Here is a 25,956-nt window from a genome sequence, read left to right as displayed (position 1 = left end):
AGAGAGCCAGGGACCGAGTAGGCAGTGGCATCTCCTGCTCCTCCTTTCCATCATTTCTGGGCCAGAGTTAGAAGATGAACAAGCAGATGGCAATGGTGAGGAGGAGAAGCTACTCCAGGAGGTTCTTGTCAGTGGGCCCCTGCTGGGCTGCAGGCCCTCGGGAGGTGCCTGAGCCTGCCTACCCTTGGTTCCACCCCTGCCTATGAAGTTCCCTCCCCACTGCGCCTCCTACAAAATGGTGAGGGAAAAGGCCATGGCATGGTTTCTAATGGCCCGTTTAGTGTCACTGCTAGTTTGGGCCTCTGTTATGAGCTTTAGGAGATGACGCAGCTCTTCCCCCTTTTCTTTCTACCAACTGACATTTGCTTCACACCCAGGGAAGAAGTTTCCAGAGGAATGTTCTGAAGAACTTCGTGCAGCGTGAACATGCTGAAGGAGATTTGCTCGTAGGGAGACCTCACCCCATTCTCATAGAGGCAGGCAAAGGCTATGGCCGGGATCCCAGTGATTGAGAACTCCGAGTAAGGCAGCTCAATGTAGGCCAGGTCTGAGTAGGCACTGGGCCCTTCATAGATGACCCAGGGTTCAGACCAGCTGTCGGCATCCCTGGGAAATGTGCTGAGGTAAACCCCCAAGTTGACTCGGGATCTGGAGCTCGTCGGGTGAGAATACAGCACCCAGGTTGGAATTTGGAAATAAATGCCTGATTTGGACATTGTTCCAGCTTTGGGATGTTCTTGATCAGTTCCTGCTGGAGCTAAGGAGATGTGACTGAGAATATTGCCATGGTGGCCACTAGAAGTTCTGGGAGATGCAAACGTTTCCTGCAGCTTTTGGTGGCAGAGGGATGCGCTGCAGAGAGTAGCAGCAGGTGAAGCAGGACAAGTTTGGTGTCGGTCGTCCGTTCCAGGCTGTTGTAGGGAGCCCAGCCCTTTAACAGACCGTGTTTCCCTCTGGGAGTGGTGGACCTTGCAATTCTTATAGTAAAGTGGGGCTGGGAATCCAATGATGCTGCCATGGCAACCATGAGGGGGCTCCACCAGCCGCTGCACCAGCTGCCCCGCGTGAAAGACCGCTCCATCATCTGTGCTCAGGGCCTGCACCCGGAAGCCCAGGGGGCTCCGGGCATTACAGTAGAGCACGTTGTTCCCGTCCTCCTCATCCACTGACACCATCTGGCACTCGACCGTCTGTAGGTTCGGGATGGACTCGCCAAAGTGCCAGCTCTGCCCATGGTCGTCGCTGAAGAAGGTAAATGCGTGCGGGGTGGTTTTGCAGAGCTTCCCAAAGCACTCCCTGCAGTCGATGTAGTAAGAGTAGGCAGGCAAGAGCAGGCGGCCGGACTTGAGCTGAATGCCATGGCCAGGCCCGAGAGCAAAAGTAGCCCAATCTGTGTCAAAAGAAAAAAAGAACTGCTTCTGTCTTGTGGCACTTTCAAGACCAACATTACATTATTAGAATGTAAGCCTATGTGGCAGGGTCTTGCTATTTACTGTTTTACTCTGTACAGCACCATGTACATTGATGGTGCTATATAAATAAATAATAATAATAATAATAAACAGATTTACTAAGGCAAAACGCTTTTGTGGACTAGTGAGTCCACTTCAGCAGATGTATATGAAGCGTAATCTTCATTTAGCAGGTATTTTGCATACTTGGATACAATTTATTTATTTATTTATTACATTTTTTTTATTTATTACATTTTTATGGTTCATCAGATGGCGAAGCGCCCTTTCCCTGGTCCTGTCCACTTTCTCCAACCACTGATGGTTGGGTGGTGTTTCCAGGGTTTTTGTGTGATTTCTCCCCATTTGGAAAGCTTGAAATGCAAAGCCTCTCCTAAGGCTGAGTTACTGGCAATAAGTGCTTTCAGCTAAAATATGCTGGTATTTGTGTGGGGTGGGTGGGTGGGGGGTTGGCCTAGCCCACCAATGGAATGTGCCCCCTGAGAGCTGAGAAGCTCTCAGGGGGCACATTCCACTGGTATATACATAGAGAGAAAAGTTGTAAACAGTGGGTTCAAACAGCAATGAAATGCAAAATGACAATTTAGTTAAATGTATGTAATGTGAATGAGCACAGTGGTGAAAACACCTTCAACCTAGCTTTGCTGTGTTAATTGACCCTGCAGGAAGCCCTCATCTCAATTCAAGGCTAAATGAGGAAATACATTTGCTAGAGTATAAGGTGCCACAAGAGGCTCTGAGCTCCATCAGACGAGTGTTTTATTGCACACTCGTTACTGGGCACTCACAGATTTTCTTGGGTCCCTCTCACGATGTCGTCTGCCTCCCATGTGCCTCCCATCCCTTCTAGCCTACTTCATGCCACACACAAACAAAAGCACCCCAGTAAGTCTGACTTGTTTTTAATGACAGAAGTTGTCGCTATCTCCTGCTGTGTGCAGGAGAAGCAGCAGGATCAAAACAGCCCAATGAATGATCCATGTACACTTTGTTTACTTCCTCTTTCAAAAGAGGGAGTAATGAGGGACAAACACATGGGCAGGGAAGCGACGGTAAGCAAACAAGATTTCCCCCTGTGTGATGATGCTCTTTGTTGTTTTTGTTGCAACAGATGAACACAGCTGCCCCTCAGGATGATGCTACAAATAGCTTTTCCCCACTCCACCCCTATATTTTCTCTGTACCTTTGATGGACATGCCAATAACTTCCTGTGTGAGGTCTGTCACGTGGCTCCAGCTGATGCCCTGGTCAGAACTAGTGACATAGCAGAGGCGGGCAGCGTTTTGGCCTGTGATGATCTGAAAGGCTTCAGGGGTCCTGCCCAGCACAGCAATGAAAAATAGGAAAACCATGCCAGTCAACTCATCGTAGATGGGGCAAGGGTTCATGGACCGATGGTGCGCCAGAGTTGCAGTCTCAAGGGCCCGCATATCTTCCCACTGGCAAAGAAAGACACCAAGAGAGCTTAAGAACCTCAGTTATATGCTTCCTTTCTTTCTCAGTTGTTCGTTTAGAATGGGTGGGTGGAGGCCATGGCAGTAGCTTCTCACTGCTCCCCTGAATCTCCTAAGCTAGCTGTTCTCAGGTGTGATGGAGGATGCTGTCCTGTTGGAATAGGATTCAACTGCCGGCCTGGTTGGATTTTGTCTAACACATCTCAAGGGTGCCATGCTAGATCAGACCAAGGGTCCATCTAGTCCAGCATTGTGTTCACACAGCAACCAACCAGCTGCCTGTGGGAAACTCAGAGGTATGAGTAAAAATTACTTCCTTTTATCTTTCCTGAATCTCCCACCAATCAGCTTCATGGGATGACCCCAGGTTCTAGTATTATGGGAGAGGGAGAGAAATGTCTCCCTATCCTCATTCTCCACACCATGCATAATTTTGTGCACCTCTCTCATGTCTCCCGTTACACATCTTTTTTTCTCAACTAGGCTAGTCCCAGACATTGTAACCTTTCCTCCTAGGGGAGTTGTTCCAGCCCCATGATCATTTTAGTTGTCCTTTCCTCCACTTTTTCCAAGTCTAATATTGCAGAGTTAGTGTAATCTCTTCTGTTGCATACCATATAAAGTATTATGAACCTGATTTCTGGGTCCCCAAGATAAGGCGGTTGCAGGATCTAAATATGGCGAGTGGGAAGACTGTTCTCTATCATTCCATCTGGTCTGGACTACTCTTGGCAATTTCAGAGGCAGGCTATACAGGTGTTGTACAAGGTGAAGCATAAAAGTACCAAAACAGTTATATTGTCTCCAACAAAGGAGAGGTGCACAAGAAAGGAAGTGGTCCACAGACCGATAAACCTCAAGAGAGAATATCCCCCACCCTCTTGCCTCTAATGTTCAGCCCTATGCTGGAGTTTCAGCAGACCCAGCTTACCTCCACAAAGTTCTTGTAGAAGGTGCCCCTTCTCAGCACCAGAAGGTTGGCATGGGCATCATCAATGCTCAGCCGTTCCTCTGCAAAAGCCAACAGCTTGGCGACACAGGGGATGTGGAGTAGGGCTGGCACCCGGTACGTCACTCCGCTCGTCTCCCTTTCAAACAGCACAGTCCGGGCAGGGAAATGGCGTGAGCCCATGGCAAGCACAGTGCGGTAGGAAAGCCCTAAAATACCACCTGGAGAATTGGGGAGTTAGCTACATTGCAGACTAAAACTGGTTTGCAGTGCAATCCTATATAACCTACTCAGCAATAAATCCCACTGGGTTCAATGCAGCTAAAAGTGTAGGGTGATCATATGGAAAACTGGACAGGGCTCCTGTATGTTTAATAGTTATATTGAAAGGGGAATTTCAGCAGGTGTCAGTCTTATGCATGCAACACCTGGTGATATCCCAACAGTTTAAATCACAACAGATAAAACTGCAGGAGCCCTGCCCTCTTTTGTATCTGGTCAGAGAAGGGGCCAACCAAGGGTTCATCTACACCTACAGCCCTTTTGAAAGGGAGGAGGGTGATCACGAGGTTTCCTGCTTCCACAGTCGTCACTCATGGGGTACAAGCAGAGGAAGTTTCCAGCAAGTAAAGGAGAGCCGTTGCGGGAGAACGTGTGCCCCGTGAAGGCAGTTCCGAATGTGCATTGGCAGAAGTGGGTGAGACTGGACAGATGGGTACAGGGCATGGATATTTTTTTTAATACCTCCTCTGGGATGCACACCAGCACAGACACACAGCAATGCAGGGGGGATAGGTACTGTGTCAAAAATGCACTCCTGCACATCAATATGTTTGTGTAAAAAAAAAAAACACCACTCAGCAATGAAACATGCCAATGCCCATGCACGCTCCCCAAATGGTGGATTGGCTGAGAGTTCAGACAGCTTTCATGAGAATTTGGATGAACTCTCACAGGGCCCAGCCACAGCTGAAGTAAGAGAACGCGAGGGGGTGTAATGGAGTGGTGGGCGGCTGCTCCAGAGTGCCCTGCCACCTGCTCCCGCTGCAAGTCTGCCTCCTCACCAGCTTCTCACATTGTCACCAGTTGCTGTTCCCCCTCCTCCTCCACCCCACCCCCCATTGCTACCACTTGCTTGCTTGACAGGCAGAGAGCCAGCGAGCAAACAGGCAGTGGCATCTGCTGCTGCTCCTTCTCACTACCACCATTTTCTGGGCCAACACGAGACGCAGGTAAATAAGCAGATTGCAACAGTAAAGATGAGGAGCAATTGCAGGGGGTGCTTTTCAGTGGGCTCCAGCTGGGGTGTGGGCCCACTGCAGGTGCCTGACCATGCCTACCCCCTGGTGGGAGGAATAGGACCCGTGCCCACCCAACCCAGTGCCCATCCCACCCTGCAGTCTCCTCTCTCTACCTTCTCGGGGGCGAAAACAGACATTACTTTAAATCTACATCTTTTTATGTCTGTTTTGGCCCTCAGTATAAAAAGCACTGAGAATGGGGTGTGGGCCCACCTAGAAGTGCCCAAACAGCATGGCAGGTATCCACTAATAAAGGAAGAGACATCTAGAAACTGACGGAGGCTGCAGAAGCAACGAACGTGATACAAACCGTGGCCCCTGCCTTGCTGGTCTGCTGTCTTTATCTCCAACGCCTCTGAGAGTTATTGACGTTGATCTCCGTTCATCTGACTCCTGTTTATGCCCATTTGCAAATGTCGCCTTTGCTGATGGAAGCACAATCTCAGCAGCCTCCTTCTCCCCTTTTGTGGTGCCTTATTTCATTTGTCGTGTTTCAACTCTCTGCCCCCCTCCTCCCTCCAACCCAGTAAGCTTGCTAGATGCTCCATGATTGGGGGAAAAGCACTGAGCCAGCAGGCAGTAGCTCAATCAGCAAAGGCAGGACAAAGACTTCATTGTCGGAGCACAGGGAGGACATCGTCAGCAGTGTCCATTTGCAGGTACCCAGGGCCATCCCTTTAACTTAGTTAGTGACTTCCTTCCTTCCTTCCTTCCTTCTTCCTTCCTTCCAAGCTGGGAGAGCACAGGCTGAAGGGAACTGTCACAGTGCATGCTTACACACACATTCAGACTTCATTAGCTATACATCTCCGGAATCGGGATCAAAGTCCTCGTGATGTGGGAATAAAAAGAGAGTTCCATGCTACTTTCGTTAATATTCATGCTGCTAGAACATTAGCCCCAATGACCTCTTTGGAATCACTCTTGCGTTTACCCAAGAGTGAATGGAAAGAAACCAGAGGAAGAGTCTGGGAGCTTGTCTATACAGTGTAAATATCCCACTGTGGCTGCGCAGTTGCATCCCATCATTTATACCATGCAGCTGCCAACTCGCAGCCACATTGGACTCTTCCCCACGAAACTGTGCTTTTTCTAAGTGTTGATTTGCCGCAACTTTGCCCATTGCTCTGATGTCACCACTGTTGTTTCTTCAATAATTGCTCCCCATTCCTGACAATGGCATTGTTTTTTCCCCAGACAAGACAGCCTGCGCTCACTCCTGCCATGTAACTCTTTTGATTCTGCTTCACCATAGTGATGCTGCAGGGTTTGGGGGTGGGGAATCAGGAGGCAAAACAGAGTCGTATAGACACAACCTGGGATGCTATACACAATCGTCTTATACTTCTTCACCTTCTTCCTTAAAAGGCTCTAGGAATGGAATTCTGACATAGAATGCTTCCAGATGAGCTTGTTATGGTGTCATCACTACACTACTATACTACAGCATAGTATACAACTACACAGAGTTGTATAGACACAACCCGGGATGCTGTACACAATCAGCTTATACTTTCTCACCTTCTTCCTTGAAAGGCTCTAGGAATGGAATTCTGACATGGAATGCTTCCAGATAAGCTTGTTATGGTGTCATCACCCGGCCTCCGTTGTGAAATATTGCCAGGGGTCCAGACATTGTTGTCTTCCACTCATAGCCTTCCCCCACGTTCTCCCACTGCTTCTTCCATCTTTTTTCTTACCACAGGAAATCCATTAAGGAGAAAAAGATGGAATGGCTGTACAGTGCCTATTAACTGATGGTGCCAGGAGTCCTCTGTCTGGAAGCAGCCACAGTCATATGAGTTTCACCACACGATGGTGAAATCCTGCATCCTTACTGCTTCTGAATTCTTTGCAGGAATAAGATCGGGGAATACCTTTCTATGTGTTTACTTTTTACAGCCACTAACTGGAGCTGTGGTTATAGCACAACTCCAGAATTTCAATGGAAAGAATTGCACTTTGAAGTATTTTTAGCGGGTTTTCCCTGATTTTTTTTTGAAAGTAGGATAAAGGTCAAAAACTACGGGAGACATCCTAGAGGTTGATGACATTGTGTAAAGGACCCACAAAGTTCTGTGAATGATCAATCACGAGCATGCAATAAAAGCCTACTGTAATCAAGCCCTGCATCTCATCTTTGTGCATTACAAAGCCAGGAAGGCCCCATTCAGAAAACACCTTAAACCACAGCTTTAACCATGGTGGTTAAACCAGAAAGCTGGGCCATGTTCAGAAGACACCTTAAACCATGGCTTTAGCTGTTGGTTGTTTTATTGTGGTTTTAATTTTTGTGAACTGTCCAGAGAGCTTCGGCTATTGGGCGGTATAAAAATGTAATAAATAAATAAATAAATAAATAAATAAATTTTTGCCTTAGTCACCATGGTTAAAGCCATAGCTTAAAGTGTCTTCTGAACATGGACAAAGATGAACATAGGAAATAAATGATATACCAATGACAGATGTTCAAAAATGTGATTCAGCAAGGATTCAGGGGAGGCTATGGGCTCCAATGTCAGTCGCATGGTGAATCCACTCCAAGATTCAGTCAGAACCAGTCACAACTGCTTTGCACCTTGGATAGCTTCTTCAGAGTTCTGATTGAAACCCAGAGCAGATTCACCACACCACTGCCATCAGAGCCACCAGCCTGCACTGCAAATATTTCTGTCAAATAAAGGTAATGATTATGGATTGTTTGGGCAGAAATTAGAAATGTGTCCTGTGATCTAATACCACATATACAAAAACATTAGTCCATCTAGTCCAGCACTATCTACCCCAGGGATAGGTGATGTGGAGCCTAGAGGCACCAAAGAGCCCCTGGACACCTTTCTTGGCACTCAACGAGGCGCCCTACCTCTCCATCTTTTAAAAAAGATCAACACATTTTCCGGTGAAGTAGCTTTCTGCTGATGCTGAAAACTATGGATTCTAAGGAATTGTTTATTGTGATTGGGCTTAGACCCTCCCCCCGCCCCATGTCTTGATTAGGCATTTTGTGCTGGTGTCCACAGCAGTTTTTCAAATTCCCAAATGTGCCCACAGGTCCAAAGAGGTTGGAGACCCATGATGTAACATGTGAAATGGCCTTGAGCAGAAGGAGCTCTGGAGGGAGGGCGCACATTTTTATGCTCTACACATTTCCAGTTCCTGTCCAAAGTGCTAAATCCCTGTTGCATTAACGGTGGATCCTGCCAGCACTTGGGAAGCCCTGGATCCTGCCCAGAATTTCTACTACCTCATGAGACAACTGTTGCTGTTCTGTTGGAATGAACGTCCTCTCCGCAGTCAAAAATTCCCCCGTGGCTGTTTTTCAGTCACATGCAATACCCAGTGGAGCAAAAAAAAACCTGTTTCCACACCATTAATTTCATTGTTGTTTTTACCTGCCTCATTCCCCTCGTCTCCACGCAACCTGACACACATTGTGCTGTGCTGGCCTTTACAGTGAGAGGTCATTGCATTGTTCTTATCTGGAACATAAAGTGGCCTAGAACAGCTCTGAGGTAACTGGGCTTGTTCCTTCCTGATGGGAAGCTGCTCAAGTCTCTAAAAGAGGGTGTTGAACCTCTTTCAGCCCGAAGGCTAAATTCTCTTTCAGAGAAGCTATGGAGGACAAGAGCCACATTCCAGTGGTGCGCAGGGCAAAAGGCAAAAGGGCCAGAGCAAAAAATACCAGCATATTTTAGCTTGTAACGCAGAGGGGATGGGGAGGCCCTGCTGGATGGGGTGAGCTGTGGTTCGAAGGAAAGGGGGATACCCCAAGCCAAGCAGAGGCACCTTTTGTGGGCTTCACTCCACTCACAGAAGCTGCCTTTGCCTGATTTTCCCCACAGCCCACCCGATTCAGCAGGGCCCCCAATGCTCCATGTATCATTGGGGTGGGGCTGGGGGCTGGAGGGGCTGCCACAGAGAGGATGGAAGTCAGTTTCAGCCAGCCCAACTGTACACAAACCTAAATGGCTTGGGGCCAGGTTATCTGAAGGAACGCCTCCTCCCATATGTACCTGCCCGGACCCTAAGGTCATCTTCAGGGGTCCTTCTCCGTGAGCCCCTGCCAAAGGAAGTGAGGCAAGTGGCTACCAGGAGGAGGGCCTCCTCTGCTGTGGCACCCCAGCTGTGGAATGAGCTCCCTAAGGAGGTTCGCTTGGCACCTACATTATATGCTTTTAGACGCCAGGTGAAGACCCTTTTAACAATCTATAAATTTTAAATAACATGGTTTTAAATTTGTAATTTTGCATTGCTGCTGTTTTTATCTGGTTGAGCTTTTATATTGTATTTTATATTATGGTTTTATACTGTTGTTTTATACTTTGAATGTTTTAATTTTTGTGAACCGCCGAGAGAGCTCCGGCTATTGGGCGGTATAGGAATGTAATAAATAAATAAATAAATAAATAAATCTGGATCCATTCCCAAAAAAACAAAGAAATAAATGTGATTTAGTTCATTTAAAATGTTATGATTAGTGAAATTAATTCTTTGGATTGTTTTATATTGTAATGGTGTACTATTGCAAAAGTACTATTATACTTTTGTGTGTGTGTTGCTCTTGTATTGTGTGAGACACTTTAGGCACGTTTTCTGGGAAAGCAGCGTAGAAATGAAATAAAATGATAAATAAATGAAAAAGTAAAGTTTGGTTTGGATCTAGATGTAGTCATACTTGGCGTAAACCCACTGAAATCAATGCAACTTAAGCTAGTCATAACTAACTGAAATTCCATTGATTTTAAGGGGTCTGCTGTATCATGATGACATCTGGATTCAACCCATTGCATTGAATGAGAGGATGGGTTGGGTCCCACAACTGTTCATAAACGTTGCAGCTATAGGGATGGTGTGAGGCAATGCCAGCACCAGTCAGTCCCATCCTCATGTGGATGGTCCCCTGTCTATCATTCACCTCTCTCTGGTGATGGTGCCCCAAACAGCAGATAAGGGTGGTGGTGTCCAAGCAGCAGTAGTGAAGGAAGGTGACTCCGAGGGCCATGTGTGGTGAACCTGCACCGGGTTTCAGTCAGATCATGAAACACCTTGGATAGCTCCTTTAGAGTTCTGACTAAAATCTGGAACAGATTCACCACCCCACAGCCATCAGCCTCCACACAGCAGGAGCAGGGTTGGCACACCCGTTTTCTGCCACCAGTGGTGTAATGGCTAGACTGCAGCATGGTTTTGAATTGTTACTCACCACCATTAAGCACACTGGGTTGGCCACATATCCTCAGCCTAACCTATTTCACAGGAATGTTGTGTAGATAAAACGTGCAAGCAACATTCATGTGCAGCACCCTGAGCTCCTTCGAGGACATAAAAAGGAGAAAGAAACTGTTTTTGAGAGACTTGAAGCTGGCGTGATAGTCACAATAGATGTACTCATTTTTTTCTGACCCACAAGGGATTTCAGTCAAACCTACAAGCCATCCCCCTGGCCATGCGTTTGTTCTGCTAGAGCACCCTCATTGCCCACAAGGAACCTGTGCAACTATATACCTGGGACTGAATTGGACCTTTCTCTTCAATTAAAGCACTTGTTAGCATAGTTCATAATTTATTTTCTTTTATTTTCATTCATGACACTGTTGACATGTTTTGGGATTGGGATCCGTGCGAAAAGAATTATTTACAGTTCATTGAACTGAGTCTAAATATTCCCATTAGGGAAAGGAAAAACACAAAGCAAGGAACAGTGAACTGAGGGCAAGGGGGCTCAGACAACCCAAGTCCCTATAAGATTGAACAAACCCCCTAAATAAGTTTCAGTCTGTTACGGTGTATGTGTGTTGCTCTCCAAGGGGCCTCTGGTTTCAGTCCAGAGCCATAAAGCTTATCCAATAATTCTCGGGCATCAAAACAAAACTATGAATGTTGGCTGTCCCCAAGAACTGACGATGAAACCCACAACTTTTTATAAATGTGGTCATTCACATTATAACCAAAGGATTAGCTAAATAGCCTTGCAATTACTAATACAGAATCAAATCCCTAATTCACCAATTGAAATCCACTAGAAAGAAGAATAGATGCTAATTGATATGAACCAGAAGACTACTGTTCAGAAACATCAGCTGATCCGGAATATTACGGCCAGACTGTTGACTGGGGCCAGTTACAGAAAGTCCACGACTCTCTGGACTGTTTCCAGGCAGAATTCAAAGTGCTGGTTATGACCTATAAAACCCTGTAACGGTTGGGACTAGGATACCTGAAAGACCGCCTTCTCCCATATGAGCATGCCTGATTCTTATGAACTTCTGGAGAGCCCTTTCTTTTGAGACCACTACCTTCAGAGGAGTACTTGGTGGTGACCCAAGAGAGGGCCTTTTTGGTGGTTGCTCCCAGGCTGTGGAACTCCCCCACCCCAAAGGAAACTATGTTTGCTCCCTGTTTGCTGTCCGTGACAGGCAAAGATCACGTTCTTCAAGAAGGCCTTTGGCCTGAAACTGGGTCCTTTGGGTTGGGATTATTATTATTATTACTATTACTATTATTATTATTATTATTATTATTATTATTATTATTATTATTATTATTTTGTAGTGGTTATATTTTATTGCATTTTATTGTACAGGTTTAATATGTTTTAACTGTGACTATAAGCTGCCGTGAATGCCATTTTTTGATAGAACATCAGGTATAAATCAAATAATTAATAAATAATCCACAGTGCCACCTAAAGGCTGTGTAGCAGAAAAGCAGGAAAGTAAACACACTTCATCTAGTACGTGGATCTCAATTTTGTGACAAGACTTTGTGGTGGTGTTTTCATTCCCGAAGATCCTGGCACAGTGCGGTCTGTTCCTGCGTTCATGGCCTATTTAAACATGATTCCATGAATGAAGTATTTTCCATCTCATTTGTTGATGCACAGAAGATAAGCAAAAACATTGCATGTCCCAAACCTAGGCTACTTCCTCAACTTGCTGTAATATGATAGAATGGTACCTTATTAGAAAATTTCATCTAAAGTTTATGGATTTTCTCGTCTTGTTTGGGAACTGGTGACTGTACATGTAGGCCATATATTGGAGCTCAGGAATGGTCATCTTTTTGCAGATATTCAGTGTCTTATTGTCTAAACCCTGTTTGAGATTATAACCCAGGATTTTAGCATGGCCTGACTGGAAGGGCTTCAGTTTCTCATCTTTGATTTTGGTTTCATCAATTGCTGTTTCCTCCAAGAGACACCTCTCCATCAGTTCCTTCTGCCTCTTCTGCAGAAGGTTGACTTCTTTGTACAAAGTCTTTAAGTCCATCCTCTCCTGAATCTTAATCCAGAAGGTATTATTGAAGTGTGTGTAAAGTTTCCAATCCAGAGCACACCAGTCTTTCACCTTTTCCTTGCTGTCTGGATTCAAAGCCTGAATGCTGTCTAAGCTCCTGGCATTCAGCTTGAAATAAACCACATCATCTAGTTCCCAGCACAAAGTATCCTTCAGAAGGATCATGGACTCATCAAAGTATTCCGCAATCAGCATCAAATGGAAATGCTTCTGGATGTCCTGTATTACAGACTGGACATAGTACTCATCATATATCGCATTGTTGTCATAGCCCAAATCAAACCACATATTGTTCTTGGCATAAACGTTCCAGGCCTTTTCACTTAGATTGTAGTATGACCATGGAGCTAAGAGAAACTCATTCACATTCTTGGAGTTTCTAAATGCTGGTGAATAAGTTTTGTAATAAACATAGGAGGATTCGAACAAAGAAACTGGGTCCCTCAGGATTGAAAAATAGAAGGCGTCATTCGGCATTACTCTTTTTACCTGTAAAGAAAAAAAACAGAACCAAGTAAGCTTGGCCTCCTTTATATAAGTAGAGTTCTTGCATTCGAAAAAAGATAACCAATACATCTCTTTCAGATCTTAGCAAGACACTGAAAAGTTAATACAATAGTTTTTACTTTGCTTTTTGATTTTCCATATCCTAATATGTTTTTTTTAAAAAAATACAAGCCAACCTCAAACATGGTTTATGAAGGTGGCTTGTTCCAACAAACCACAGTTTAGATTAACCAGAGTTTACATTTGAATGTAACACTAAACTGTGGTTAACTGAATACTACAATTCTGAATTCAGAAGTGAAAGCTCCTCCTTACTAGACCTGGGTGAGGCTATGCTCTCTACTGTCATGATAAACCAGTTTTATCATTGTCATTATTTCCATAATATTTTGCCAATTCTGGGCATTTAATGAGGAATATGGGTGAAAGGACTTGCCAATTACTCTATTCCTGCCATTCTACAAATGTCTATCACCAAGTATGTAGACATTCCTCAATAAATTAATGCTTCCAAAAATAGGTCAACTCTTCTATTGGTCTTTCACACTGGCTGCGTAAACATCATGATGTCTGAATGCAGCCAGTGCGAAAGACCAATGGAAGAGTTGACCTATTGTTGGAAACATTAGTTTACTGAGGAATGTCTACATAATTGGTAATAGCCATTAGTGGTATGGCAGAAATGGACAAATTGGCAAAACTTTTCACCCATATACCTCATTAAGTGCACAGAATTGGCAAAATGTTATGGAAATAATGATAATGCATGAAAGCCACTTTCACTAGTTGATGCCACTAAATGTGTGTAGAAAAATAACTAGGGTAAGGACAAAAGCTTTATGCACGTTGAATATATCATTCATAATTGCAGTTCGGCACAAATTATGAAGAAGGGCAGCTTCACTCTAGTGAAGCAAACTGGCAGAGTGCAAATGAAATGGCGTATCATGCCAACTCCTCCAGTATCCCCATGATTTCCCCCTTATTTTTTCTCTGAATTTTCATCCTGTCCTTTATCCTAGTCAGTTTTCCACATAGGTTTGATGGCTTGTTTATTTGGGAGTTTAAGCTGGTCATGCTGTTCACCAGTACTGTTAAGAGGTTATTACTCACAGAAAAGAAGGATTTTATATGTTTGATCTCCTTCATCAACAAATAAATCCAACCCTCAACTATCAGTCATTCCTCATGAGGTTTCTCTGTCTGAACAGAGGACGTATTCTGATCTACTTCCCCCTTACCTTGGGCCAGTTCCTGTATTTGCCTAACGATTGTGTCATTTGGGCCAGATCTACACTACTGCTTTAAAGCGCTTTATAACAGTTATAAAGCGCTTTAACTGCTTTAAAGCGCTATAAAACTGTTATAAAGTGCCTTAAAGCAATAGTGTAGATCCGGCCCTGGTTGGTTGTTGTCTATAGCTGGCTGCGCTCGTCCTGAGAGATCTCATCCCCCCATGCTGTTAATATGTACATGAAACAGTTGGGTGCAGTCGTCCGGAGTTTTGGAATGCGTTGTCATCAGTACGCTGATAACACGCAGCTCTACTTCTCCTTTTCGTCTTCATCAGGTGAGGCTGTGGATGTGCTGAACCGGTGCCTGGCTGCGACAATGGACTGGATGACGGCTAATAAACTGAAACTCAGCCCAGACAAGACTGAGATGCTGCTGGTGGGTGGTTCTTCTGGCCGGATGGTGGGTGTTCAACTTGTTCTGGATGGGGTTGCACTCCCCCTGAAGGAGCAGGTTCGCAGTTTGGGGGTTCTCTTAAAACCATCTCTGTCACTTGAGGCTCAGGTGGCCTTGGTGGCACGGAGTGCCTTCTACCAACTTCAGTTGGTGGCTCAGCTACGCCCCTATCTGGACAGGGATAACCTAGCTTCAGTCATCCATGCTCTGGTATCCTCCAAATTAGATTACTGCAATGCCCTCTACATGGGGCAGTCTTTGAAGACGGTTCAGAAGCTGCAGCTTGTGCAAAATGCAACGGCCAGATTGATAACTGGAACCAGAAGGTTCGAACATATAACCCGATTCTGGCCTGCTTGCATTGGCTACCTATAAGCTTCCAAGCCCAATTCAAGGTGCTGGTTTTAACCTATAAAGCCTTACTTGGCTTGAGACCACAAGACCTGACAGAATGCCTCTCCCGACATGAATCTACCCATACAATGCGCTCAACATCTAAGGTCCTCCTCTGATTGTCTACTCCGAGGGAGGCTCGGGGGATGGCAACAAGGGAGAGGGCCTTTTCAGCGGTGGCCCCCCAATTATGGAATGATCTCCCCAATGAGGCTTGCCTGGTGCCAACATTGTTATCTTTTCGGCGCCAGGTCAAAATGTTCTCTTCTCCCAGGCATTTAACAGCGTTTAACAACATATGCTAAGTTTGTTTTTAATGGACCCCAGAACTTTTGTTGTTTAAATGGATACTGTTTTATACTGTTGTTTTTATATTTTTGATGTTTTAAAATTTTGAATACTTTTTAAAATAAATAAATAAATATTCAGCAAACACCAACATGGCTGCTATATCTTTGCATAGAAACCCCTCTATTGGTGCTTGGATCCAAGTCCAGTCCAAAATGGGGTTTGTGGAGTTTAAGACCCCCTTCTCAGTTCCACCAACATCCCCTTTATTTTTGAAGAACTGAGTGATCTTTGCTTGTTTTTTACATTTACCCAGAAGGGGGTCACCAGAGGCAAGTGCAATTCCCAAGGTCTTGTAATCCTTTCTGGTAAGCACCATATCTCTTGTTTAGAGTTCCACTTATATACTCACAGGCAAAAGATTTAAATGTTAACACAACACAACTAATTAAGTGTTTGCTTACTGCTCAGCGTTGCTCATCCTCTCCAAGTCATGGGTGGGTATCTCCCATTTACTCACGGAGCTGTAAAGACTTATCATTTTCACCAATATTCCTTGAGGAAGCTGTGTAATCTGTACAGTCTTTTCAAAACCTCCCGAAAAATGCTAGGGTAAAATTAACTACCTATAAATGAATCAAACTAAAAACAAACTGTATTGCTCAGAGCAGAAGCAACCTTCCTTGTCGCCATCTTGCCTCCTTAAAGCCGAATGCATTTATTATTTACTGCCAATAAATTAGTAAATTGGTAAGTAAGCAGTCATTTGTAAGTTACGCAGCGTTCCCTTTTGTGCTTTCTTACCTGTGGCAAATTAAACCTCAGGTGGTTGCCCATGATGTTGAAGTTTTGGCCAATAGTTTTGAACTCCTCGACATCTGTTGCCTTGAAGCGCAGTGGGTAGCCCAGGTGGAACTCATTGCCACAGGGAAGGGCCACTGTGAGGTTGTGTTTCTCTGAGAAGCGGAAGAGGATGTTGAGGACAGTGCTGCTGGCTGTCTTGTGCGTCTTGAGGAACATGACATTCATTGTGGGTTGGCAGGGCTTGAAAACAGGCCGCTGCCGCCTGTGTTAAAAGCGGAAGAAAGCTTTATTTCCTCTTGTGTATTTGTTCTATTCTGCTATACTATGTTGCCACCTAGAGGTTATGTAGCAGAAAAGAACGAAAGGAAATGCTTCTCACTCAGATCTCATTTCTGTGGCTAAACTGAAAGTAGATATAGCAGATTAACAGCTGATTAACAGCCTCATGTAGAAAATTTCAATATCAGGATTTTTGGAACAGATTTCTATACTAGCAGTTGTCCTTGGAAGAAAATGAACTTACCTGACAACCATTACAACATGCTGCTGAAAGAATCCAATCAAGGCAATTACTCCTAGCCAAAGGATGAGACATGTTAATTGTTGAAAATACCTGGAAAAGAACCAAGATAAACACTGCATTTTAATGCAATACTACTGCTGTAATTCTTCTAAGTACATATGAATACTACAAACTGACATGGACCATCTCATTCTGTTTAATGGTAGGGCCGGCCCTGACTATGTGTGTGTACAGATAGCCAGCACGTCTGTGGTGCTGTGTAACACTAGAATTCATCAGTAAGTTTAATATAACTAATTTAGGGCTTGGTTGGCACAATGTGAGTGGAGAGTAAAGATACAGAGACTTCAGAGGCCCAGGATTGCGTTTCCGTGTGCCATGCCTTGTTGGTTCTTGCTTGACCTATCTATTTCACAAGTCTAAAAAGACTCCCACCAGTTTCTCAGAACAGATTCATAAAGGGATCTGTTTAATGCAGTGGTTGAGTGACAAAATTTTGGTGGAGTTTCTGGCATGACAAACTAGCCTTGTGAGTCCTGGCCCCTGTCTTGACGGCGGCACTTTGGCACTGCGAGACCTCTGGCTCCCGCACTTGCATTCCTTCCTGGCATCTGCATGGGAAGAAATGTATGGGCCTTGCTAGACCAGGCCTTAGCGCGCCTTCCAACCCGGTTTCCCTGCCGTGCGTCCAGATGACGCACAGGGGAATCCAGTGGCAGGCCGCAGTGAGGCCTGGTCTAGCGCGCCATAAGCTAAGTCGCTTATGGCGCACCTTTTCCCCAGCTCCGGCCTCAGGCCGGGGCTGGGGGAAGTGTGGAGACTTCCGCAGCTTTTCGCGGCTCCTCGCTTACTCGCGAGGAGCTGCGAAAAGCCGCGGACCTGGCACAGCGCTCATAGGAGCGCTGTGCCCATCGGCAGGGGGGAAGAGAGGGGAGGGCGAAGGATGGGAGGGTGGGTGGCACGGGGGGAGGGCGGGTGCGATCGCGCCGCTCGCCGCCCAAGCAAGCAGCCGAGCGGCGCTTGCCTGGGCAATGCCGCCCCATCCCGGGCATTGCCCGGGCAAGCGCTGCTCGGCTGCTTGCTCGGGCGGTGGCAGCGTGATCGCACCCGCCCTCCCCCCGTGCCACCCACCCTCCCATCCTTCGCCCCCCCCCCATTTTAAAAATAAAAATAAAAAAGCCACTTACCTTCCCGGAGTCTTTGGGCCACCCGCGGCCCCTTTAAACAAAAAAAAAATGGCGGATGCCGCAGGGCTTGCGTCCTCCCCGCGGCTCCGCCGTCTGGAAGCCTGGGCAAGGCGCGCTAACGTTAGCATGCCTTGGCTCTGCCTCCCTGCCGGCGTAAGCCAGCAGGTCTAGCAAAGCCCTATGTGTGGACTTCCCGCCGCAGCTGCCAGTGCACTGAGCACTCGGAGGGATGGGGGAGGAACAAGGCAGCCAGAGGAGGATGAGGAGAGGGATGTGGGGCGACCGAACCACCTCTCCTCCCTCTGACCTCCCTCTGGCTGTCCGTTCCTTCCCCCCCGCCCCAATTATTATTATTAGTAGTAGTAGTAGTATCTGTGCAGCTGTGTAGATACAGATAAGAAAAATCGGGGGGGAGGAACAGTCTCTGTTACTTTCCTCCCCCTGTTTTTTTAAATTATTACCTGTATCTGCACAGCTTCACAGATACAGATAAAAAAATTGTGGTGGGGAGAAACAGGTCCCATTCTTCTCCTCCCCTTGTTTTTTATTATTATTTATTTATCATGGGGCTCTCCTGAGCTCCTGGAGGTCCACCTCCTTCCCTGTCCAGTCGATGGCAACCAATCAGGGGGTGCCATCAGCTGTGACACACCTCAGCAGAGGAAACAGTTGGGATAAGTGCCCAACTTGTTTTCATCAGAGTTTCCAGGGTTTGCCCCTGGATGGCTTCTCAATGGCAGCTGTGTCATGTAGATGACCTGCCACTACTGCAAATTCACCCCGAGGCAAACTCATCATCTAGGAAAGCCCCTGTATTATAAGTTAAGGAAGTGTGGCTTAGCCTGCTTCTCATTCAGTAACTTTCTTGATATGTTCACAAGGCTGCCTTCCAATACAAAAAATATATATCTCCCAATAAATTAATTTGTAGTGACTTTGTCACATAAGGAACATTTTCAAGAAGGACTGCACAAATCTGTCCTTATTTTGGCAGTGAAATGTCCATCATGCTGAAGAGGTTATCTATGTCGCTCAGCTTTATGAGAGCAAACAGCTAATCTGCAATTTTTTAAAAAAAGACATGCTTCACTGGGCTTCTCTGACCAGGTATAAAGATCTAGTTTCCTATTGCAAGAAAGGTATCCTGTACAGCATGGAAATCTGAGCACAATGAAGGATAATTTAAAATGTGCCCAAAGAGCTTTATGCAAGGGGATTTGCTGTAGCTTAAGAACAATGCAAATGAAAACTAGAAATTAAGCAGATGCCAAAGAGTTAAGTTTCAGGATAAAATGAAAACAAAGCAGCCCCAGGTCATAGTGTGGGGTGAGGGCAAAGGCTTTTCTACAGAATCATGGTGATTTAGCCATGTGCAGTAGTTGCGTTCCTCATCGCTTTTCTTTTTTCCTGCTCTTTGGTGTTCTGGTGGTTTTGAGGCTGCTATTCATGCATTTGCAGTCCACATGACCAATGGGTGCTGGCTTATATGCACATCCACTGGTGTGCATATAAAGCAGGCTTCAGTCTTTCATTTGACATGCTGTAGACTTGACCAGTCTAGCCAGAATGTAGCAAGCTTCTGTTTTAGTCAATTTCAGTCTAAGCTGGAAAAGTGGTTAGAGCTTCCTTGACTGCTTTCCAAGATCTGCCTGTGAATAAGGAGTCTAAGTTTGACATCATCAATGCAGAATGTACCAAATATTATTAAGACACATCCCGGGGGGGTGGGGGGAAATAGCTGTTATGGGCACAACATTATAGCGTGTCCTTCAAACATGCCCTTCTTGTTATTCATGTTTGTTCCTTTATACCTGCCTCCCCCCCAGGTGTGGGCTATAACTCCCATTATGTGCTACTGCAATTGATGTATTAGTATGTGTGCTTGTTTTTGTGTTGTGTTGTGAGCTGCTTTGAGCACATTTTCTGGAAAAGCGGCATACAAAGATGATGATGATGATGATGATGATGATGATGATGATGATGATGATGATTAAAATGTGGTGATGGCTGCCAATTTGGATGGCTTTAAAAGTGGGTTGGATAAATTCCTGGAGGAGAAGGCTATCAATGGCTACTAGTCCTGAAGGGTATATGCTACCTCCAGTTGTAGACGCAGTAAGCCTGTATACCCCAGTTGCTGGGTGGGAGGGTGCTGTTGCATCTGTGCACTGCTTGTGGGTTCTCGGTCGACAGCTGGTTGGCCACTGTGTAAACAGAGTGCTGGACTAGATGGACCTTTGGTCTGATCCAGCATGGCTCTTCTTATGTTCTTACGACACTGATGCTGATGAGTGTGTACTGGCAAGGCCTTCCATTATTCTGGGGTGTCTTGAACCATGAAGAGCTTCCAAACAGTTCTACATCAATTACTGGAACCCAGGGATTTGGTATTTTAAGGGTGAGATTGTTCTTTTCCTCCCCTCGCCTGGTGGTCTGTGGGCAAACAGACTATCCAGACTTTCAGGCAAGGGGTGAGAATAACAACCCGACCAGCAGTGGGCACTGTGGGGAGATTAGCATGACCCCCATGTACATTGCAAGTGTTGGGTACTATGAATCAGAGAGCCACTAGCCTACATAACTGGATCCAACATTGCACAAGCAGACTTCCACTTGGGCAACAGGACTTGCGCTAATGCAAGGAGCTTTCCCTGTCCCCGCCTACCCCCTGTAGCCCCCCTGTGCATAGTCCAAAACTGCTCCGGAGGAGGATCTCCCAACCCTAAGGAGAAGATTGTGTGTGTGTAGAGGAGTGCAGGGAGAAGGGGGAATTCGTTCCGCTAGAACTTTCCATTCCACTAACAGAATTCTAGCATTGGATCCAGCTCAACATCTGGAAGTCTCTTTACTTGTGTCTTTACTAAAATTGTGGTTATATACACAGTTTCATCTCCTGCATTGCAAAGATGTTTTCTGGCAATGAACAAAGCAATAACAGAATAATCCCATTGGTTTTTTTTCAGAGTAGTGAGGTTCCCAGTGTTTTTCTTGCAATATGCGTTAAAACATATTAAAAGAAGGGTATGGCTTGGTTTTATTCTAAAAAGTTAAGTAATATATTACAACCATTTTTCAGCCAAGAAGCAAATATGTGATGCAAACAGCATTAAGGTTTATTACATTATATTCAGCGTGCATCCTGCCTGAGAGCACTAGTCTAAAGACCTGTGTACACAAACACAATTGAAAGAGCCATTTCGCTTGCCAAGCTATCCAATATCTTGAAGTCCTTGCTGTATACACATATCTGTGAAACAGCCTCTGTGCTGGTACAAGCAGTTTGCCTGGCAGTCAGTTAGGTTAAACATTAAAAACCTTTGGCATGACCAAGATCTTGCTTATACAATCAAAGATAACCCTATTAAATGAAGGCTCCAATGGGGGTTTTGTACAGATGTTTTTAATTTAGTTTTCACTGTGTAGATTTCACTGCATTCACTATCAAACTGCAATTTAGAGCTCCATCACACCAGTGTTGTAGCCCGCTGTCATGGTGCGTTGCATACAAAGGACTCAGATGACACCGTCCATGTCCTGCCCTGATCTCACCTCTCCCCCCCCCCCCAATCCTTTGCAAGGTTTCCAAGTGAGGGAAAGAATGGTTTTTCCAGCAATGCGCTCAACCCTCCACTTGTATTTTTATCCCATCAAACTCAATCTGGTGTTCTGAGGGCAGGAGGCATTGCTGATGAAAGGAAGGGTATGAGCAAGGCAAGGTGTCCCTGCAAACAACCAATAGATTGTAAGGGAAGGTACAAATGAGATCTGCGCGGTGGGGTGAAACAGCGGTTCCGAGGAGAGGTGTGAAGATGAATGAAACGTAAGGCTTTCAAACGCTAAGTAAACAGAGGGGGATAATGCAAGGGCAAACATCCAGGTGTGATGGAGCTCATAGTGTGAGGACAACAATACAAGGGACAGAAGGGCACTTGTATTTCGCTTGGAGAAAATATATCAGACTTTCTCTGTGTGTTTTTTGTTGTGGCGCAAGGAAGACCAGAAGGGGTGGGAGGCAGACGTCATTGTGAGAGCGACCTGCAAATTCCCGTGAGTGCCCAGCAACAAGTGTGCAATAAAACACTCATCTGAAGGAGTTCAGAAAGTCCAATATATTTTCTCCACATGAAATAAAAATGCCCTTCCGTCCCGTGTGGGGCAGTTCTCCTCCAGCTTGCTGAGTCTGTCGGTCGAACAAATGGACTTGTGCTGAGCTGGTCAAACGGACTTTTGCTGCTCCAATCCCACCCTCGTTGCCCACAGAAATGGTGCCCAGCTGATTGAATGTTGGATCAGTAAAACCCTAAACAACAAAACCAGAGTGAGGGGCAGAAGACAACCACGTCCATCGCCCAACAAGAAGTAATGAACTGGAGGGGGAAAGAGAAGGGGCAGGATGGGGCAGGCACAATAGCAGGAGAGCAAACAACAGTGGAAATTGTGTAAGGTTACAGCACTTGCCATGCAAATGAATTAGAGGTCAAAACTGCAGGTGCATACCAGGGGGAAAAAGTAGGTGTGATGGAGCCCTATATTTTCTTCAAGCCACTATCTTGTATTAAACATCACACTTCTTCAGTCACTGGTCACAGGGCCTTTTAGAGGTCAGGGAGGAAGATTCATATGCCCTTCTCCAGTCATGTGTGAGAAGTTTCTCCTTGTGTCTCTTGCAGAGCTGTCCAGCAGGAAAGAAGAGACAGTGGGAAGGAGGTGGAATTGTACAGGATACAATTATGTCAGGCACTGGGGAGCTATAGTCTACCAAGCAGAAACTGTTGAAAGCTTAATCTTGCCAAGCCCTATATGGTTCGGGTCCAGGTTATTTGAAAGAACGTATTCTCCCTTATGAGCCTGCCCGTGCTTTGCAATCTTCTGGAGAAGCCCTTCTTTCAATCCCACCTTCTTCACAGGCATGCTTGGTGGGAACATGGGGGAGGGCCTTCTCGGTGGCTGCTCCGGTACTTTGGAACTCTCTTCCCGGGGAAGCTAGGCTGGCTCCCTCCTTGATGGGCTTTCGGAAGCAGGCTAAAACTTTTTTGTTCCAGCAGGCCTTTGGAGAATAATCTGGCCCTCCATCTATGTTAATGTCTTATAATTTTGTTGTGTATTTTAAATGTTTATGGTTTAGTTTCCCCCCCTCCATGTATATTTTAAACTTTGTAAGGCCACCTTGAGGCCCAGCATTGGGCAAAAGGCGGGATACAAATAATAATAATAATAATAATAATAATAATAATAATAATAATAATGCCCCAAGCAGTACCTGGGTGAAGGGTGTGCGTGTGTATATGAACATCCAAGAATAAGCCAGCAACCTGATAGTTCATTCAGAGGAAATTTGCCTCTTAAAGGACCAAGTTTGCCAGCCATATCTAAGCTGAGAGGCTCCTCACACCACATCCAGTTTTGCAAGATAGATGACAATCTAGTTATTTTTCTGTTCAGCAGTTATTAGCTGGGATGGGGAGAGGGGATGTCAGTGACTTATGCGGAGAACAGGATTTGTCCTGCAAGCACAATGCTACTGCTCTAACATTATTGTATTTAAAAATGTTTCTAGTGTTCAGTGCAATTCTTAGGAGGTGCCGACTGGTATGGGGAGAAACAGGCAGAAACAGGCATTCTGAATTAATGTGGGCAAAGTTTCAATGATATACGATGAAAAGAGAGGCACACAGTACAAGTAAACCCCGATAGAATTCTGAGCAGAAAAACATTACCCACATCCATAATTTATTCATATGACATAATGGAAGTTCTAGAAAAAAACACCCAACTTCAGACTTTTCTCAGATGTTTCTTTTCAACCCAAAGACACAAATCCTGACACCCAGCAAGCAAAACCCACCTTGAATTAAACCCATATCTCCAGAATAAGCCACTAGGAAACCCACAGATATATTCATAAATAAGACATGCCGTGAATCCCTCTGCGAAGGAAGCTGCTACTCCTTGTTCCTTACCTCCAAGTGCCTCTCATTCTGCCTCCGGACTACTGCAGTGACATGTGGGTTTCTTGATGGCCAGTTGGACAAGCTGGAATTCCTGTGTGGAGTCTCTCAAGAGTCTAGGCTGGGACAAAGGGAGTGGCTTGATGGCAAAGTAAAGAGAGGGTAGTTAAATCTGCCTGGCCAGGCTGGGATGCTATTGCTTACACAGAGGTGATTACAATACAGATGGACAACACATGAAAGCAGTGTTTGTACGAGGTCGCTGAGCTGGAAAAGATTCGTCGAAACCTTCTTGTAATCAGAAGCTCAGTGCCTTATGGGAGAAGCCGTTTTCTCGGAGTTTCGTTTCATTAGTGATGCTTCGCTGGCATGTCAAGCTAGACACCGAATGCTAAGTTCTATGCTTACACGTGAGGTTTCATGGAAAGGAAGGCAACTCCTTCGTCCAACATGGCTGTGGGTTGGGGGGGGGATTTTGCAAAGAGTTAAATCTTACAAGCGTTTGCTGCTGCTCTGTGTTGGTTCAGAGTCAAAGTAGATTTGAGGGGGGGAAATCTACTGTAGCGTAGTAATAGAGCAAATGTTCTGCATGCAAAAGTTCCCAGGTTCAATTCCTGGTTGAAACACAAGAGAGCTGATAGATGATATTGAGCCAGGGGGACCAATGCTCTGACGTAGTAAAAATCAGCTTCTTACATTAATGATAGGACATTTGTCTCAAATACTCATTTTCTTCTGGACTTTTACGCTCCTTTGTGGATTTGGTTTTTGCCTTTGAATACCACTAGAGGTAAAAAAGAAAAGCTAGTACATGTCACAAGTTCATATGACCAATGTCTTTTGAGCAATACCAAGTTGCAAGTTCTCATGAGTAACGTCATTGAACAATACCCAATCATATTTCCAAATCATTTTCTCATCTAACCGATACAGTGTTCTATGTGTGTATGCCTACTTGCCCATTTAATAGTAAAGCATTATCCTATCACTTGTACACCCATTCAAACCCATTCTATGCCCCTAAAAGCTTCTCTTTCTATGGTATGTCAACAAACTTTTATAACCCCAATCTTACACGTACCTAGTAAAATTTCAAATGAACAAATAATCTCACACAGTGCAGGGTAAGTGCGGGAAAGTAGGGTAGGGTTTAGGGTGTGGGCTTGTCAAGCCTAGGAATCTGCACTGCTACAGGCTTTCAAAGTGGCACAGAGTTGCCAGAAAGAAAGGGGGGGAAAGGTTTCCGCAGTTTTCCAGTCCCTCCGTATTTTCTCCCATTTGCGCCACTGGACAACAGTGCTGTGGTCTTTCCTGGCCGGATAGCCTGTGCTCCCTCCTGCTGTGTAACTCTACTGATTCTGCCTCACAGCAGGGATGCTGCAGGGTTTGCAGGGAATCAGCTAGCAACATGGCATCGTATAGACGGACCCCACCTACTGAAGCCTGAACGACTTCTTTGACTCATAATCTCTCACTCAGAACCTCTAAAACGTTTAGAAGAGACCAAATAATTGGAAAGGTAACCCTAGCGAATCATAGAGATCTATGTTTAAGAATCTAATGTATGGTTGCAATCATAAGCAAACATGTTTGGAATCACTTCACTGAAACCCATGGGGCATCCTTCCAGCTACGTTGAGGATCAGTTTTTACAAACAAAAAATAAATAGCCCTCGACCTTGATGTGTCATATCAGCTCTCCATCATTTTTGGAGATGGTTCTCACAACCAGACAGAACCTGTCCCCTAGTATTATTCCATGCACTGCTAGTATATAGTGTTGGGAAAGTTGGAACTGCAGGGCAATATGCAAAAACCTCTGAGCAAAAAGCCCTCCCACCTAGCAAGGCACCAACTATCTCCCACTACTTCCTGAAATGGGTCTGCTGATGCCAATGTAGGCACCCACACAGACATGCTCTCTCTCTCTCTCTCTCTCACACACACACACACACTTCCCAACAGCTGCTGATGTAACCTGTCTTTGAGTTGGAAAGAAGAGTTGCCCTTCCTTCCACAAGGAAGAAGGTAGGGGAAGAGGAGTGAAAACTGAGAGACCGTGAATGGCCAGGATTTGTGTCTATAACCTGGCATATATCATGTTTTCCAGTAATGGATTGCAGGTCTTTGGAGCCAAAAAGAGAC

The 25,956-nt window shown here is 45.3% G+C and overlaps 2 protein-coding genes across 2 annotated transcripts; both read right to left on the bottom strand.

Moving 5' to 3' along the window:
- Window positions 1-314: 314 nt before the first annotated feature.
- NEU4 (neuraminidase 4) lies at window positions 315-4,059 on the bottom strand. The gene is made up of 3 exons (XM_063131524.1): window positions 3,859-4,059; window positions 2,657-2,912; window positions 315-1,390 (listed from the first exon to the last, which is right to left on the bottom strand). The coding sequence occupies exons 1-3, from the start codon at window positions 4,057-4,059 to the stop codon at window positions 315-317; spliced, it is 1,533 nt and encodes a 510-aa protein (XP_062987594.1).
- Window positions 4,060-12,095: 8,036 nt separating this feature from the next.
- On the bottom strand, window positions 12,096-23,840 carry GAL3ST2 (galactose-3-O-sulfotransferase 2). Its single transcript, XM_063133228.1, has 4 exons — window positions 23,824-23,840; window positions 16,677-16,766; window positions 16,154-16,415; window positions 12,096-12,961 (listed from the first exon to the last, which is right to left on the bottom strand). Exons 1-4 carry the CDS (start codon window positions 23,838-23,840, stop codon window positions 12,149-12,151), a joined length of 1,182 nt encoding a protein of 393 aa, XP_062989298.1. The 3' UTR covers window positions 12,096-12,148.
- Between the last annotated feature and the right edge of the window lie 2,116 nt (window positions 23,841-25,956).

This window comes from Elgaria multicarinata, chromosome 8 (genome assembly GCF_023053635.1).
Source record: "Elgaria multicarinata webbii isolate HBS135686 ecotype San Diego chromosome 8, rElgMul1.1.pri, whole genome shotgun sequence".
Lineage (NCBI taxonomy): Eukaryota > Metazoa > Chordata > Lepidosauria > Squamata > Anguidae > Elgaria > Elgaria multicarinata.
Note: the sequence above shows the minus strand (reverse complement) of the source record. Positions and strands in the feature narration are given on the sequence as shown.